General features: G+C 40.3%; 1 protein-coding gene across 7 annotated transcripts in view; it reads left to right on the top strand.

Annotated features, from left to right (window-relative positions):
- Positions 1 to 17,433, top strand: part of trappc9 (trafficking protein particle complex subunit 9) — a 131,322-nt gene that overhangs the window by 17,076 nt on the left and 96,813 nt on the right. For all 7 annotated transcript variants that reach the window (XR_008567105.1, XM_054762972.1, XM_054762971.1 and 4 more), the window contains 6 exons: positions 981 to 1,126; positions 5,096 to 5,181; positions 10,524 to 10,650; positions 10,731 to 10,863; positions 11,769 to 11,932; positions 16,139 to 16,291. Coding sequence is in view for 6 of the 7 variants with exons in the window: in XM_054762972.1 (XP_054618947.1) it covers positions 981 to 1,126; positions 5,096 to 5,181; positions 10,524 to 10,650; positions 10,731 to 10,863; positions 11,769 to 11,932; positions 16,139 to 16,291 (809 nt within the window). In the remaining variant the exon portion in view is untranslated. The remainder of the gene's footprint in view (positions 1 to 980; positions 1,127 to 5,095; positions 5,182 to 10,523; positions 10,651 to 10,730; positions 10,864 to 11,768; positions 11,933 to 16,138; positions 16,292 to 17,433) is intronic.

Here is a 17,433-nt window from a genome sequence, read left to right on the forward strand (position 1 = left end):
TTTCCAGTAATACAAGAGCTGAAACATCTAAGCCTAAATCCTACACAAGCACTGTAATCATACAAATGTTGTTAAACCGCTCTATGAAAACTGGGCATTGTGCACTTTCAGTTCTACTTACTTTTCATTCTTTGATGACAATAGTTCAGTGAGGGTTGAAAATCATACCATCACAATTGAATTTACATGTAATTAGGACTTTTGACACAATTCCATGTCCATTTGTAAAATATTGCAAAGGTATTCCTGCTAAATTTCCAAATTCCGGGCATGTCTTCATTTCCTAAAAATAATGAACAGAATAATGTAATGTATAATTTATTATAATAAAATAGGCCGCATGGTTAGCATGTTGGCCACCTAGTCAGGAGATCGAGAAGATTGGGGTTTCAGTCCCCCCCGGCATAGAAGATAGATTGATAATAATAAATTAAATAAAAACTTTCAATTTAAATTTTAACTATTTTAATTTTTATTTGCTTTCATTTGATTAGGCCTACATACTTTGTTTCAGGAAATATTTGTGACAGAATTATGGCATTAGGCTCTTTATCTATATATTTATTTATTTTTCCTTTTATATTGAGTTTATTGCTTTATTTGTTTATTAGTATTTTTTTTACTTATTTTTATTGTAAATAGCCTGCCTAAAATAAAATACTTTATTTTCCATAGAATGTTGTGAGAGAATGATGGAATCAGACTTTTTTTTCCTTTTTTAGTGATTTTATTTGTTTTTATTTGATGAAGTATAACCATAAGTACATTATAAAGGAAATCAGTTTGAGTCAAAAGTTTGGAGACACCTTTTCATTCAATAGCATGAGAAAGTCTGCCTAAACGTTTGGCTGGTACTGCCCACTTGTATAAATAGTCCCCGAAAAATAGAAAATATGAAAAATAGAGAAACAAATAGTGATACTATATGCAATTTTTACCAAAATATTTTCTTTCTTTGTTTCCAACACTACCCCAAATAGGTCAGTGAAGCTTCTGAACCTCCCCGTCAGCTTGCGTCCCCACAAAGTGAAAGGCCTGCTTGGTCCCAACGTGTCCACCGCCAGCCCCTTCATCTACTCGCCCATCGTCATGCACAACAGAGGAGAGGAGCGCTGCAAGAAGATCGGTAAAGTCTATCCCTTGTTTGGATCATTACATTATACAGGATGATTCATGCGGCAGGATGTCATCATCGTATCTCCTTGATATGATGAGCAGGTGGTTGAACATTCACGGAGGTGTACTTGACTGCACAAAAAGCTTTATATGTCAATGCAACAAAGTGCTTCAGTGAATTCATTAAATATTCTGCCGTCATGACGGAACTCTGCTCCGGCGGCTCCACTTGAGGCTTATCTCTCTCCTTGCCTTATCAAACAAGATGAGCATTTGGCGACTTTTATAATCCCACCTTAATTACGCTTAGATGATATTAGCCAACTGCTGTTATCTTCCTCTGCAAACATACAGTACCTGCAGTCACTGTGTCCTTTCCCCTTCATCTGAAAATAAGCTGTGGGGCTAATGTGCTTAAAATGTTGACTGACCGACTGAGATTTCTTTGCACAGAAATAACAAGAGTCATAATAAAATCAATGACATTCATCTTTAATCAAATGTCCTGTAATTGAACTCTCATTTTAATTGGCACATTTTTTACATTTTTTTCAAACCAGTGGACAAATTATTTCAAAAAGTAATGAACTCATTCAATCCCAGGCATTTTCCAAATGACATCCCCTTCAGTAGCCGCCAGAAGATTTTGATTAGAAGATTAGAAGATTTTGACGGATCTGTCAAGGCACACAGAACATTGTGTTCTATGGCTTTATAAACATGCAGCCTACCAAAAGAAGGATTTCATCAGAAAAAAAAGTTTGTTTCTCAGCAGTAGAACATAGGTAAGTTTCAGGAAAATATCAGTTCCTGACTACAAAAAGGGAGAAAACCAGCTATTTGGGAAAAGATACATTTTTGACACAAATATTTTTTGCTTTTGTGACAGCTCAAATATCTAAACAACTATACCACAACATAAACAACACAAATGGTTGTTTTACATCAAAATAACAATTTATTTACAAATATAACACCATGAACTATTTACAATTTTCACATTTGGAACTCAACTATGTGTGTGCATGTGTGTGCACGCGTGTGCGTGTGCATGCGTTAAATTTTCCTACAATGCGTAACCTTCTGCACGCTACACTCCTCCACACGCTCTCATTTCCTCCTTCCTGTCATGTGCGATCTACGTGATATAACTACATCTTTGGTGTAGAGTGAGTTAATAAATATGTTTTTTTTTTTTTCGTGTAACCCCTTTTTGCATTTAAAGCTACTAAATCAACAGAACGCAGTACAAATTTTACCAGTCTAATGGCACTTTGTCATTCCCAGCACAAGTTAACCACATCCGTGTAGAAGAAAGGGTCGTTGTGTCTGTAACTCTTGAGATTACAGGGTTCTTTTGCGTTTCAGCCATTTGTGACAGTCGTGTTCATTGCATGTTTGTCAAATTTTGATCCTCTGGGACAATAATCAGTTGCGTGTCATTAGATACGCCTCAATTAGGGAATTCTATTTGCCAGAGAGATAATTCTTGTACTCTGCCATCGCGTATGATATGATACTTTTCCATCTCACCTTGTGCAGCATTGCATCTAAAAACACAACCCCTTGGTGTTTAATCCAGTTTATTGTCACAATATTGAAAAATTCCCATTCCAAGAGGCTTCAAGCAAAGTTTCCGTTGATAATTTTGTGTGAGAGTGTCACTCAGGAGCCCAAATAGACAACTGGACAGACTTTCCAAACACACCGGAGACTCAGTTATTCCAATGTGTTGTTGTGAAGCCAAACCCTTCTCCCTCTCAGTGCCTCTGCCAGTTGATGAGGTTTTGATTCTCTCCTCACTCTTTTAAAGTGTCGGGGGAGAAAAAGTATAAATCAAGTCCAGGGATGTTAGGATGGCTGTGATTGTGCATTCATCAAACCAAATGTGGGCATGTTCCCCCCATAAAGTGTTCTCTTCTGAGCTCCACAGATGCTTGCAAACTCAAGCTGAGATCATTCATAAGCTCAATAGTCAGTTTTGTAGCTTTGGGAGCTCTAACATAAATGCTTTTTAGAACAGACAAGGGCCTAGGGAATACTCTGGAGTACTTCATTATGCTCCCATAGTGGCACAAACCTTGTAAGCCTCTGCGCTAATGTTTGAGTCCACTCACTTTATTTACTCGTTGGGAGCTCAAGTCTTTTAGTATTCAGAGCGAGGCTGTGGCAAGGAGGAGTCACCTAGTATACATGTTGTTTGTTTTCTTAACCTTCAAGTTACATGCTATGAATCATCCATAAAACAAAGCCTGCTTCCCATTAACTATGATGTTTGTGATAGGCTTGCTATGTGATCCGTCGTGTTGTGCACTTTGTCGCAGAATCCCTGTTGTGCGACATGTAAACATGATGTGATGATTTGAAAAAAGCAGGGCCACTTGTGTATGGTGTATAATCCCTCTCCCTGTGTCCATGGCTGTGTAATTCCTGTTGGTCACAACCGGTCGTACGGGCTCCCACGGCCAGTCTACGTGCAAAAAAAACGCAAGAAACGCACGGAGGTCGTACGTGTGACGTGCTGATTTTCACGCCGTAGACTGGCCGCAGACTGACTTCTTTGTGATGTCAAACAAACTCAATGGACGCTTACGTTTTTACGCTAACAAGTTTAGTGGACGCACCACTAAACTTGTGCGTGTCAAGTTTTGTACTCTGCTGCAACGTCTTTTTCGGACTTTAACGTAAAACACAACCACACTGCTTACATCACTCCTACTTCTTGCTCAACACTTAGCACACGCTGTGCAGATTCTGCAATGGACTGCTTGTATCAAAGTGCCTACATCAGAGATTTTAGCTGCAGGCCGATATAATCCGATACTGTTTTGTTTGCTGATATTGGACCGATATCCAATATCAATATCGGATCAGGACACCCCTAATTATGCGACATAATTCAAACCTGCAATAAAAGGCTGATCAAGTCTGGCGCTTGTGTGTCTCATCGAACATTACAGTAACATTACTGACACCTCGTGACTCGTGTAGAACACGACGCATCATGGCCACATCTTTGAATGCTTCTTCTGAATGCCTTTAATTTGTATTTTAAGTTCATTTAGCCAGTTTTATGCTTGAAAATGTATACTAATCATAGGTCATATTCAACCACGAAACAGCATGATTTATTAATTAATCTGTTTTTGAAAAACGGTGATAGAGTGAAACTGTGAAATTTGAAGCGCAAAATGGCGAGCGATAACTGTAAACCTTGAAAATCCAATAACCCGGCTCACTCAGTACAGCGCATGACAAAACATGTTGTGTACGATAAAGACTCTGTCCTGAAGTGATTCACTCCTTAATGAGTCATAGCATCACATTGCTTGTGACAGGAAAATGCCTGAAAAGCATCACCCAGGAACGCACCATTAAGGGGGTTTGTCAGATTACTTTCAAATTCATTCAGGGTATATTAGAAAGATAAAACAGTGGAGCTTGAGAAGCGTATGACATTTTTGGACGATTGAGATGAAACATTTTGGCAACCACATATTCCTTTCCCCCACTTAATTGGTTGGCTTTGAAAGCATACCTGAGAGCGAGACCCCGGGCTCTAGGAGGCTCCGCCAGACATTCACATCGTATTTTATATATCTTAATTTCCCAAGGTGCATTGCTAGAGTTTGCCTCCCCTTAAACCTTTTGCCTCCCTTAAACCGCTCCGGGGTCTGCGAGAGATTCTGCGACGTATCTGTTTGAAGCAATTGACAGCAAAATGTGTCGGTCTGTGCTATCTATAAAATGGTTTCAATGAGAAATGATGGATAACTCCACTGTGATATGTTCAATGAAATGAAAGGAATATTAGGCTCAATCTTATTACTGTTTGTTTTGTCTCAGCCATTAAGCGATATCACTGACATTGTTCCAGAACGTCATTATCTCTGAATTGAATTTGAATTAGCGTTGGACCCGATGACTTGGCATCCTTCACAAATGAAATGAAATGACTGTGATATCTTTTTTGTTTTAGACTTCCAGTGGGTTCAAGGAGATGTTTGTGAGGTGCAGCTCATGGTCTACAACCCCATGCCGTATGAACTTCGAGTGGAGAATGTGGTCAGTGCCGTTCTGTTTTTTTAACATACCATAAATTGGGGGCGTCAAACTCCTTTTAGCCGTGGGCCACATAAGTGGATTATTACAATTGGATTATTAGCATTTTCATTTTGTTTGTATTGTTTTACCAACAAATTTAGATTGAAATCAGAAGTCAACGTGGCCAGCTGAAATTGGTGTATACAACAATTGTATAATTCATTTTAAATGAGGTTTGACAACAAAAAAAAAAGAAACTCCAACTGTGTGCAGTACAGATTTACTGTCAAAACTGACACAACAAATACATTCAGCAAGAAAGATTCTCTATTTCATTTTAATTTCATTTTTTTTTACTTGTTGTAAAATATTGCAAATATATTTTAAAATTTTGAAAAATAAGAAATAAATAAAATAAATAATTAATAATTCAAATATAAACAAAATGTTTGTTTTTTTAAAACCCCCCCAAAAAAGTTATTTTATTTATTAGTTCTAGGCTTTTCGGGCCACATAAAACAATATTGTGGGCTGAATCTGGCCCCCCGGCCTTGAGTTTGACACCTGTGCCGTACTTGCTCCAATTACCGCCTCTATTCAAGTAGCCGCCAAGTCTCGTACAGTCGCCGGGTGCGCGGTCCACACAAGCACGTAACTACTGGGCTGTCTAACTGGTGCAAAACATTGGCATGGACAGCTGTGGCTCAAGGTATCCGCAGAGTCTTAAAAAGTCAAAAAGTCAATAATTTTGAATTGAAGGCCTTAAAATGTTCTTAAAATCACATTAAATGTCTTAAATATGATTTTGAAATGTCGTAAAAATGTTGATTAGCTTTACTTTTTTGTGAAACAAATGCATAAACTTCAGTATCACTTTTAAATGTTTGGATTTTTGAGGACTGACATGACATGGCTAACATACTGAAAACTGGTGTTTTTAGGCAAGGCAAGTGTATTAGCAAGCGCAATTCGTACACAATGTGCTTTATAGGAAAGAAGGGTAAAATCACTTTAATCACTTTTTAATTAGGTTAAGCATTTTGTATTCCAGTGTGAAAGAGCGTCCAATAAATTCATATACTTTGCAAGTAATTCCGGGCCTGCGATTTTCCTTTTTGTGCTTACTTGCCAATATGAATTTGAAATGGGTCAAAAATTGTATTTGTTATGGTCATAATAAGTCTTAAAAAGTCTTAAATTTGACTAGTTGAAACCTACAGAGCTCCTGTGGCTGTAGGCAACCTCCAGATGTCATTTTTGACATTTTGACAAGATGGCAGTAGCTGTATGTAAAGTATCATAAGTGCTAAGCATCCAGCCTTTTTTTTTTAATCTACCTCTGCATGCGCTTTAAAATGTGAAAAGTGCTGGTGTGAAACTCAGGGTTCTCATGCAAATATGGAATTAGATTTTTATAAATTTCCAAGTCTGAAGAAGTATTGAAAATGGAAAGTCAAGTATGGAAAAACATTACTACCACTATTCTGCTTCCTAAAAGATACGACTGTGAATAACAAACAAACATAAAAACAAATGGATGGATCTGTTTTTCCGAGGCGCTTGCAATGGCAGCTAAGATGTTTGTGTGAAAGCACGCAGTAGCGATGCATCCCGGAAAACATTTGGGAAGATTGACAAATTGAATGGCTCGCCCTCTGCTCCAACCCTTTGTATGAGCTGCATTACCTAGCTACTGTATAATCTTCTGGAAATGATATGCTGACATAATGACACACATTCAGATTAATGAAAACAAACCATCCATTTCATAGTTCATTTCCATGATACTCGGGCTGCGACTAACCATTATTTTCTCACTCCATTCATTTGAAGCTTGTTTTGATTAATCGAGTAATCGGTTAGGCCCTAGACCAGGGATGGGCAAACTGCGGCCCGGGGCCCACATCCAGCCCGCCAAGCGTTTGAATATGGCCCGCCAGTTGCTTCCAAAGTATTTAATTTAGTAGTCAAGAGTCAGTCAGTCTGAGACAACCTTTGATGGTTTAAGTATCTTTTTACATGCAGCGATCCAGACAACTAGCTCACCCATGGTGCCAAACACAAGTCAACAAATATGTCATACGCAACTTAACCTACACGTCTGGGAAGGAAAAAAAAAAAAAAAAAAAAAAGAAGGGATGTTTGCATACTCTTTAATAGTCTATGTTTTATCGTTCATAGTTCATATTGTATATCACACATCCTTTATTCATGCACATTCCAGGTGTCTTATTCAGTCAAAAAGTTGGTCATTTGATGTGGTCTGATGTTTAGCGTGCTCCTGAAAAACGCACATACAGCAGATTGTATGACACTTTTACAGATAAACGAACACAAATAATTCCAGGTGGACTGTTAGAATTGTATGCTTAAAATACGGTAGTGTGCTTGTATCAAATATATAGTCTGGCCCCCTGGCCAATTTTGTTAACTCAATGCGGCCCGAGAGTCAAAATGTTTGCCCACCCCTGCCCAAGACGGACAAAATCAATATGGACCAAATAAAAACACTTAGTGCATTGGTCTGCAACATATCAAAAATGTCCAGTACTGTTTAAAAAATTAAATATTCACATCTGAGAGACTGAAATCAGAGGCTGCATACATTTTAAATCAAAAAACAATTTATCCAATACCAAAATAGTTGATTTGATTAATCATTGATTAATCGATTAATCCAGTGATACATCTATTGACTGAGTCTGGAAAAAGTATGGAATTTTAAAATGTGAAATGCGTTGGAACTCTGGTTCAAACTCATACCTGTTACACTTGCCGTGCAGTTTACAATGAAGTTTGCTTCTTACCACTGTTACAACATTGGTTCTCTTGCTGCTGCCTTGTGCAATACATGTACTCATACTTGTTAATAAATGACCATGCGATCCAAGAGAGCGAAGTTCTCCTTTCCACTTTCTCATGCTTCCCAAATCGTTATTAAACTATTAAAACTTAAGTTTTTACGCACGAGTTTTCAAAGTTCAGATAGCTGTGTAGAAAAACATGAATCTTCACAAACACTCAATGTGCAACCTACTTTTTTAAAGTCCTGGAGTCCAGTTAAGGTTCCGTAAAAGCTTTTGTGGACAATTTAATACTGTATTGGCTCAAGGCGAGAGTGCATTTTTCACTGATTGACAGTAAGAGGCCATCGGGGCCTACCTCCACATGTAGCATTCTTTTTATGGTTTGGCACACCCACATTGGAAAAACAGCTTTAGTAGCTGGAAATCACAACCATGCACAAATTGTATTCAGCGTACGAAAAAGTCATTGCTTACATTTAGCAATGTGTTATAAAAATGTGCTGCTGTGTAGTCTGGAAATGTAGACACTCCGGGGAGGAAAATCTCTCAATCCATCTTCAACTTGTTTGCACTTTGCCATCAACAGGACTCAAACATATGGGGTCAAACAGTGACAAGCATCCCATTAGCTCCCCCTTACCAGCTTGAGGTGACCTGATCAGGTGACAGATGGAGACATAAGGTGTACGACAGCGGGGTAACTTCAGGTGTCGTTGCTGTCGGGCACCTTGCCAAGTGCAACCAAGAAATGGGCACATAGCAGCTGTGTCACCAGTCACCATGCCTGGTTAAAGATCAATAGTATCAGCATCAGCCGCATTATCGTTATGTTACGCGCACAACAAAAGGTTAACTTCCTTGCGCGCTGTGGCCGACGCGAAAAGAAGTCGATCAACACCGACTCAAACAATACAATTCGCCACGCTCTGATCGTTCGCAATTAACCTTTTCAAAAAGCAACGCTAATGAAGTATTTCCAATAGGTTACTTACCGCTGCTTGCACCTTGCGCGTGATATACTCAAGGACGTTCTAAATCAAAGATTCAGCCTCCTGAGTGGCCTTCGTGAGGTAGTGTCTGCCGTTAAGGATTGATGCAGTCGTTGTGTCACCTCGGTCTGGCTCAAGCGGCGTGCACTGGGAATGTAAATACAGTATGTCAAAAGTGGGACTTGATTGCACATTGACGGAGTACATGCCAAGCTTGTCTGACTGATGTGGATACCATAGGCTGCAAACTGCATATCACGTGGATGCTGCATGTTCTGCTATTTATTCCCCCCATATTTCTTGCACAAGGCGTGACCATGAACGCCTGAAATTGAGTGCACATACAAGGACATGTGCAGTTAGCATGCTGTGTGCAAACACAGTCAATGGATTGATACCGAGTGCAATGCAAAAATGCAAGTTGACTTTTCTTCGAATCTGCTCATGTGTTTGTGTGTGGTACGCTCATAAATGTTTAATTTACCCACGCTCCCAAGCGGGGAGGTGTCAGAAAGCGTGCACACAATTTAAGATGGTCTCGACAGAGCGCGTGGAAAGCCGGGGCACGTTGGCAAAAGGAACTTGCTTTTGGATTTCCTGCAGTTATGGTAATGAGTTCACAGCAACTGACACACTTGTAAACTTGAATGGCACTCGGTAGACCGCGCAGCGCCGCAGAGTCCAAACAATTCTAATTGGGATCAGCATCACATTGTATAACTTCACAGATATGCCTGCATTGTCCCCAGTTTGTTGTTTGCTGACTTTTTTTGTATAAACCAACTCGGCATGGGGCGACAAAGTCAAGTCGGCAATTATCCACCTTAGTATCAGAGCTGTAACAGAGGCGGGAAGCTGCCTGTGTGTAAGGAAAGTCACTTTTCCCTCCCTTTGGTGTTGTAAGCAATTTTGTCTGTCTGCTAAGTGTTTTAATATGTCACCAGGCGCTGATGTTGACTCAACACACAGCCATTAAAAACCTAAAAAAAACAGCCACCGTACTGGACAATGATGGTGTCATTGTATGGGGCTGCATGAGGGCTGCCGGCACTGGGGAGCTGTGGTTCATTGTGGAAAATTCCAACATTTATTGAGACATTTTGAAGCAGAGCTCGGGAAACTAGGTCACATGGCAGGTTTCCCACAGAATGAGCCCAAACACACCACCTATACTCTCAGAAAAAGCCAATTTATATTTCTATAGTACTGTTACTTAAGAAGATATACTGTAGTACAGTGGTTCTCAATTGGTGGTTCGGGACACAAAAGTGAAAAAAATTGAATAATTACGTAATGACCCAATGTCTGTGAAGGCACCTCACGTTCTTGTCCGCGCTATTTGCTTGCTACGCCGCCGCGAGGTGCATGCCATGTTTCTGGGCGACTTTGTTTAGCTTGAGCGGAAGAGAAAGGACATGGAGTGGAGACTTAAAGTGCTGTTCGTGCGACACACAGCTGCAGATAACTGCTGGAGAAGAGCATGCGATAAAAACACAGCATCTCAGTGCTGCAGCTCATTTTGTGAGATAGTGTGTTGATCCTCCCTTCATTCTCTTTTTGTACTCAGGGTTTAATGACATCTGGAGTCGAGTTTGAGTCCCTCCCCGCTGCGCTGTCCCTGCCCGCAGAATCTGGCCTCTACCCTGTCACTCTGGTGGGTGTCCCACGAACCGCCGGCAACATCACCGTCAAAGGTGAGTCCTTTTGATCGGAAACAACCATGAAACCATCCACTCCCCATGTGACTAATCTCTGTACACTACTTTGATCTAAGGCTATCACACCTCAGTGTTTGGCGTAAGCAGCGATTGCCTGCTGGAGGGTCTACCGGGCGTGAAAACGGACGGATGCCTGGTGGAGGTCATTCCCTCGCTTCCTCGCCTGCAGCTCAGCACATCACTGCCACGGTTAGAGGAGTTATTCATATAATCACTGTGTGCTGTTGTTTTCGTACACACACACACACGGATAAAAATATGAAAACTTGACATTTTGGTGCAAATCCGTATAAAAGTGTGTCTTTTCCCCTACATTTCTTTTCTTAACAATTTGCCTTTGGTGGCAGTTTGTGCTCTAGGGCCCTTTAGGGACCAGCTTGAGTACTTTTTCCCAATTGTGCTGAGAATAAATGAATGCTTATGTGGCTCCAAAGCAAGTGGACCGTAACAAAGTGAAACATGAAAATAATATATCTGCAGTTTTATTTGGACAAAGTTCAGTTGTTTTTGCTGTCACAAATGAAATCCTTGCCAAGTATTCGTCATTTGTGAACAGTGTTAAGTAAATACCAGAGAATTAGCAGAGATTCCAGCTAGAACACGATGTTGGAGCCATTTGATTTTGTTTACATGCACATCACACAGGCTTCTCTTCCCTGCGAGCAACATGAGAGAGGTTGAATTAATTGAATTACGGCAAGGAAACATGCCTCTGAAAGCATAAATGCAGCAAAATCCTCACGCCTTCAAGTACAGCACTTTTTGATGTGGAGAATCTTTTTGTTCTTTCTTTCGGGTTTCCGAGAGTACTGTGGCGGAGAGGCGCAGCAAAGTGAATACAAATGTAATAGCTGGTCTCCAGGGTCCTCTGATAGACCTTCAGTTTTGACATCAGAGGAGGCTCCTCGGTATTCAAAGCGCTCATATCTTCTTTTTTGTTGTTTTCTCTGCAGCAGAGACTATTAGCCTTATGTGTCAGAATCAAATGACAACATACAGTACACTAGTTGGTGTTTCTTGTGTATTTATAGTTCATTACATACAGGTACAATCATATGCAGATGAATGTGAAGCTTCTCTTCATCTCCACCCAGGACGGCACACACACCTCAGCCAATGTCCAAAGAGGAGCTGTCCAGCACCGTGTCTGTCCAGCTATTCAACGGCGAGAGCCAGCAAATGACCATCACCTTGGAGAATATCGGCTCTGTGGACATCGAGAGCCTGGAACTCACCTCCAAGATCGTTGGCACCAAAGGTTAGCAGCATACTTTAAACATACAACACAATGATAACAAAATATTAGATCACCAACATTTAAAAAAACAAATTAATTTGTATTAATTTATTTTAAAATGGTCTTCAGGGAAAAAAGTAGTATCAAACATAATTTTATAGTTTACAATATTATTTTACTTTTCTTTGAATTCCTAATTTGATTAAATCGTATGTTTTATTCATTTAAAACAGGCATTTTAAGGGCTTTTTTTTAACACGTGTTGTTATGGGGGTGTGGGAGGGCCTTTATCAGTACCACTGATATACCACAATATTTTTATTACATGAATATTGATATGAGCATCAGTACTACTGCAGCTGCACAAGAAATATTACTCTACCATAAAAGTGATGTGTATATTTTTCATATTAATTTAATTTAATTTAATTTCAACTATTTTCATTTTTTCCATAAAAATAGTCAATTTAAAATAGTAGTTAAAATAATTGTTTGATTGTATTTAATTTAGAAACAGGCATGGTCAAATCATTATTTTTCTGAATATTTTTTTAATATGGAAAAAAAAGTAATATATATATTGACGACGAATCACAATGCACTTTCCTTTTAAAGAAATCCGACACAGTTCTCATGAGAATCAGCTCTGTGCTCTGTAGTCCCTGTGCGTGCCCGTGCAAAAATCCACTTTTTTTTTTTTTTTTTAGTTGTACCTCTTTCATATTCCAATGGCCTTTCGTCCTTTGTGTCTTTGTTCAACACCTGCCTGCATCCTCAGATCTTTGCAGTCACTCATTATTTGTCAGGCCCGCCTGTTTGTTTTGGCTTTAGTTCTCAGTCAGTGTGAAAAATTCAATTCCACGTTTAGCAACAGCCTGCAAGTATCAGCATTGTCTTGGTTCCTGGTCCTCGCCTGCTATTAATGATTATTTTATAGGGCAGGTTAACTGCAGTCCACTTAGTGCTTTGGTGTACTGTCGTTTTGTGGAAGGTTATTTTCATAGTTGGTTACCTCCTTTTCAAAAGCCTGCTGGGGGGCAAAATGCTACAATTTGCTTTTTTCCCCTAATCATATGGAAGAGGCAGATGTGTCAAGCATGACAAATGAAAGGTCAGCGTTATCGGCCACAGTGTCACAAGGCAGCTCCATGACAACATAGGCTGCCTCATCCACTGGCCTTCACACTTACCATGTGCTCATCCGCCTGCTTTCTCGGGTCTAGCCTGGCATTCAGGACGACTCTGGACGGGTTTCATACGAGGCTGTGGAACTCTCTGCGAGTGCCGAATGAATAAAAGATGCGTGGTGCGCGACTGGAAGACACGTGGAACAAAAGATCTCACCCATCCTGCCATGAAGCGTGCCCCCCTGTCTCTGAGGAGAAGAGAAGTTTGACAACTTTGAGTTGACAAAATGGATACCACCTTTCCGTTTATGTAGCATTTCTGACCTATGAATTGTTTTCCGACCCTCTTCCATCGTCACATAGCTTTTGATGGTTCCCCATCATGCAAATTAGACTTTTGATTGTTGTTATTGTTATTCAGTATGTCCTTAAACCACCAAACGTGAAAACATCTCTCATCTCCCTCACTCCATTTGTGAGAAAAGAGGGACTCAAACGCTTGGTTTTGAAGTTACAGGTTTTTCGTGAAACAAAAAAAAAAAAAGGAAAAGCACGCTTCGCTACACATCTTGAAATAAAGCCTAGAGGTCTGCAAACTAGGGATGAGTGAGTACACCACTATCTATATCTGTTCACCCATCTAAATAAACCGGAAGTGGGTGTGGTTTAACCAGAAATGGGTGGCGCTTAAATTGTACATTATTTGAAGTCTGAAATTGACATGGATTGATCAGAAGTTGCTATATTTATCGTTTATTGCTATATGTGTGCTAAAAGTGATCAGTAAGACTATTTTTTAATGAACTGTGTGAAGTTGGTGATTCATGCAAACATCCAGTGATGGCAAACAGGGAGATAATCCGTCAGGCTTGTTCACTGTAGTTTTCTCAAAAGCACCGCGTTCGTTACCACGTCAGTTCCAACTGGCTTTACATCACCAGCCAAATTAGAAGCAAGCAGGCGAAGAAACCCCATGGGCAATGACCGACACAACACAAGACGTTTACAGCTCTGCCTTGTCAAATGCACCGCGTACGTAACGAAACAAGTTTACCAAGTAACTTTAGATACGACCTGAGCTGAGGAAAACCTAAAAAAAAAAATCCCGTCCGGAGTGGAGGCAGTGACCAACTCGACACGAGCCGTTTTCAACTCTGTCTTGTCAAATGCACCGTGTACTGCTGTCTCTGGCTGTAGGGAGTCTGTCTAGGGAGGGACGGCCAATCACAGAGCGTGAAGAATGAATAAGTAAGTATTTACCCAATGAGGTTTTTCCTTCATCACGATTACAGATAATGACAAGCTGTACTCGTTTCATGCTCATACTCGGCAAAATGCATTATCCGTAGCGGAAACACGTCTAAAACTAGTATCCAGCTCATCCCTACTGCAAACTATGCTTCTGGGAGCTACAGACGTGGGAGCTGTTAGTTTGATCATTTTGCTTTTCTTCAGCTAGTAGGCTAACCTAGCATGATCTTGCTGTTAAAATGTGAGTGTAATGTTAGCTATGCTAGTGTTGGTACCGTCCTGTCCCGCTCCTTAATGTTAGTTTCAAAAGCTACCCATTTTGCTGCTGTGAGCGTAAAGGTGACTATAGGGGGGTTATTTCATGTCTAGAGGGCTCTACTAACGGTAAAAATGTTATTTAGAAAGTCATAAACATGTTTTCTATGCTCTAACTTTGAAAATATTCTGTTTATTCATATTGAACCCTACTTGGCGGAAAATGACTTATCACAGTCAGGTCAGGAACCAGTTCAACGCGATAAACGAGGGATTCCTGTATATCGTTTATATTCCGCAACCCTAAGTCACACGCGTTGTCGGAGACAGGCGTGGACAAGCACAGCTCCTTAGCATTAAAGGTACAGACACACACAAATGGTGTGTTCCCAGTCAGGCTTCCTAAATGCACTTTTCAACTGTGTAAATTCCAGCATTACGGCTAGATTTGATGCTGGATCACACTTCAGATACGCCATTGTGGGACCTCTGAGACTTATTTAAAATGGCTGAAAACGTCTGTCATACGTTTTAACTGGTAAAAAAGTAACATTTCACAGTGTAAGAATCCCATCTGCCGTGTTGATGATAGTCTTTGCAACAGAAATTGTCTCATGTTCCCTCTGAAGTAAGTCCAAATACTAGTCTCCAAGCCGAGGAAGTAGAAAAAAGCAGCCAGTATAGTATCAGTATAGTCATTGTTGCTGCCAGTTTTTGTGAGTGCTTTAGTACAGTTACAATAACGTCATCTGTGCCTCAAGTGAATGACTTTGCAGTCGTATGTCTCTCAGAGCTCACCCAATTTCTCTCTTTAATTCACTGGGTTTATGAATATGTAAAGTGGGCTGTTATTCACTAAAAATGCAATGCCATTAAAAAGGCTTTGGCTCAGTGATGTGTACACTGGCAGACTGTCTGTCTGAGACCTTTTTCTTTTTTTTTATAAAATATGCTTGCCTGTTGCACCTATCCTGAGGAACAGGACTGTCTCACCTATATGGAGTGCTTTATTCAGGTGATGCATCATTCATCGGATGTGCTGTGGGATGAAGTGGATGCAGCTGAGTCATTCGTCTGTGGCATCAGTTAGAGCCCCGCATCGAGCTGCACCAAGCCAATCAGCTAGTTTGTAAAAAAAAAAAAAAAAAAAAAACGCAAATTACCCAAGGGTCGTCCTTATTTTTTCACGACTGTATTTGTTTGTTTAAGCTAACTTTTACTCCTGAACCGCTGCACACAAAAAGGTGAAGATCTGTCATAAACATGCACCGCCACTGGTCCACCCGTTATTAAATCCCAAAGTTTGGCTCCCGTAAGTCAGACCGACTTGAAATTTCTCATAAATCTCAATGTAATTTTTGGTTGCTTAGCCAAAGCACTGTGAAATTGGGTGCATACCTTTTAGGGGACTGGCAAGCACATGTGTGTAAAATTTGAGTAAGAGTGGTTGAAAAACATGGCTGCCATTCTTCCAAAGCATTTGAAGCACAACCCACAGGACGACGCCACAATTGTCATTTACTGTCATTTTAAGCGTGACATTTTTGGTATGCAGATATGTTTTTAAATGAGCTTTTCTTTTGTGTGTGTGCAGAGAAAGTGTTTGGAGACTTTCTAAGCTGGGATCTGGAGGAGGCCATGTCTCACATGCCTCTAAAGTCGGGCCAGGCAGTCACGGTGACAGTTGGCATTCATGTCAAATTGGACTTCTCGGGCCAGGAGAACCTGTTGCAGGACCTCAACGACGGTGAGTGGAACCTCTGAAGTCCTTGAAGTTGTCTAATGTGGAATTTGTGGAAATAAATGGGGAAACATACTAGCAATGCACCGATACGATAACCTAAAACTTTTTATAGGTACTATTTTTTAAATTTAGATTTAACTGTCGTTTGTGTGCACTTGGAGGTAAGAACGACTCAAACAAAGTTGCATTTGACAAACTGTAGCTAGAGATTTGTACAGTTTGTATCACAGTATCATGACGTCACTACTGTTAACAAAAGATAAAATGATAGCGGTTGCTCAGAAGTACAAACCGTGGCTCAAATGGGTTCACTAGCCGACAAAACCTGGTACCCTCAACGATGGTGAAGGGCTGGTCATCCAGCGCCATCATTTCAATGATGGGATCAGAGATTGCTTTAGTCCTTGGGTTGTCTCTGGCAAACTTTTTGCACTTTTCAAAAGCCACGGCGATAGGAGCAAGCCTTGGATCCCGGGGGTTGTAGCGATGCTGGCGTTTCAGGTGGCTGATAAGGTTTGAAGGTTGACTTTTTGTTCCCTCAACATGGATTGTTTGCAGAACATTTGGTGCCACTTACACACAAAATGTCTTCCTCTGAAACTGTCTTGGACAACCCATAAGTATCATAATGAGAGCAAGATTGTTAACTAACTAATAATTAACTAAGTTAGCATGAACGTGATAGCCACTTGTAGCCTCCCCGTGGGACAAAAACGAGCCAGCCAACACGTGTAAACATAGTCGAATAAGATTGAAACGTGAGCGATCTCACACACGCTGACATAGATGAGCTGTGGCAAGCTGTCGTCAATTTGACTACACATTTTACGGACTACAAAGCCAACGTCAACACAAGACCGGTCACATACTTTTATTTGGTCTCACAAGCGGCCAACAGGGCAGGCAGGCGATTCCGGTTTGTGTTTATCAAAATAAAGCGCAGCGAAACACTTTTATCATATTTTAAAATATTTTCAAACTCACTGTGGTCAATCTGTGCGTAAATAATAAGCTATATATGTATCGATATAGCATATATAGCCATTCAGACACTATATTACTTCAACTATATTTCTTCAACCCTCATTTTTAAGGTGGTGTGGCGTTTATTTTGTAGTGGCCGTGCGCCACGATCAATTACATGT

The sequence above is a fragment of the Dunckerocampus dactyliophorus genome, chromosome 20, assembly GCF_027744805.1.
Source record: "Dunckerocampus dactyliophorus isolate RoL2022-P2 chromosome 20, RoL_Ddac_1.1, whole genome shotgun sequence".
Taxonomy (NCBI): domain Eukaryota; kingdom Metazoa; phylum Chordata; class Actinopteri; order Syngnathiformes; family Syngnathidae; genus Dunckerocampus; species Dunckerocampus dactyliophorus.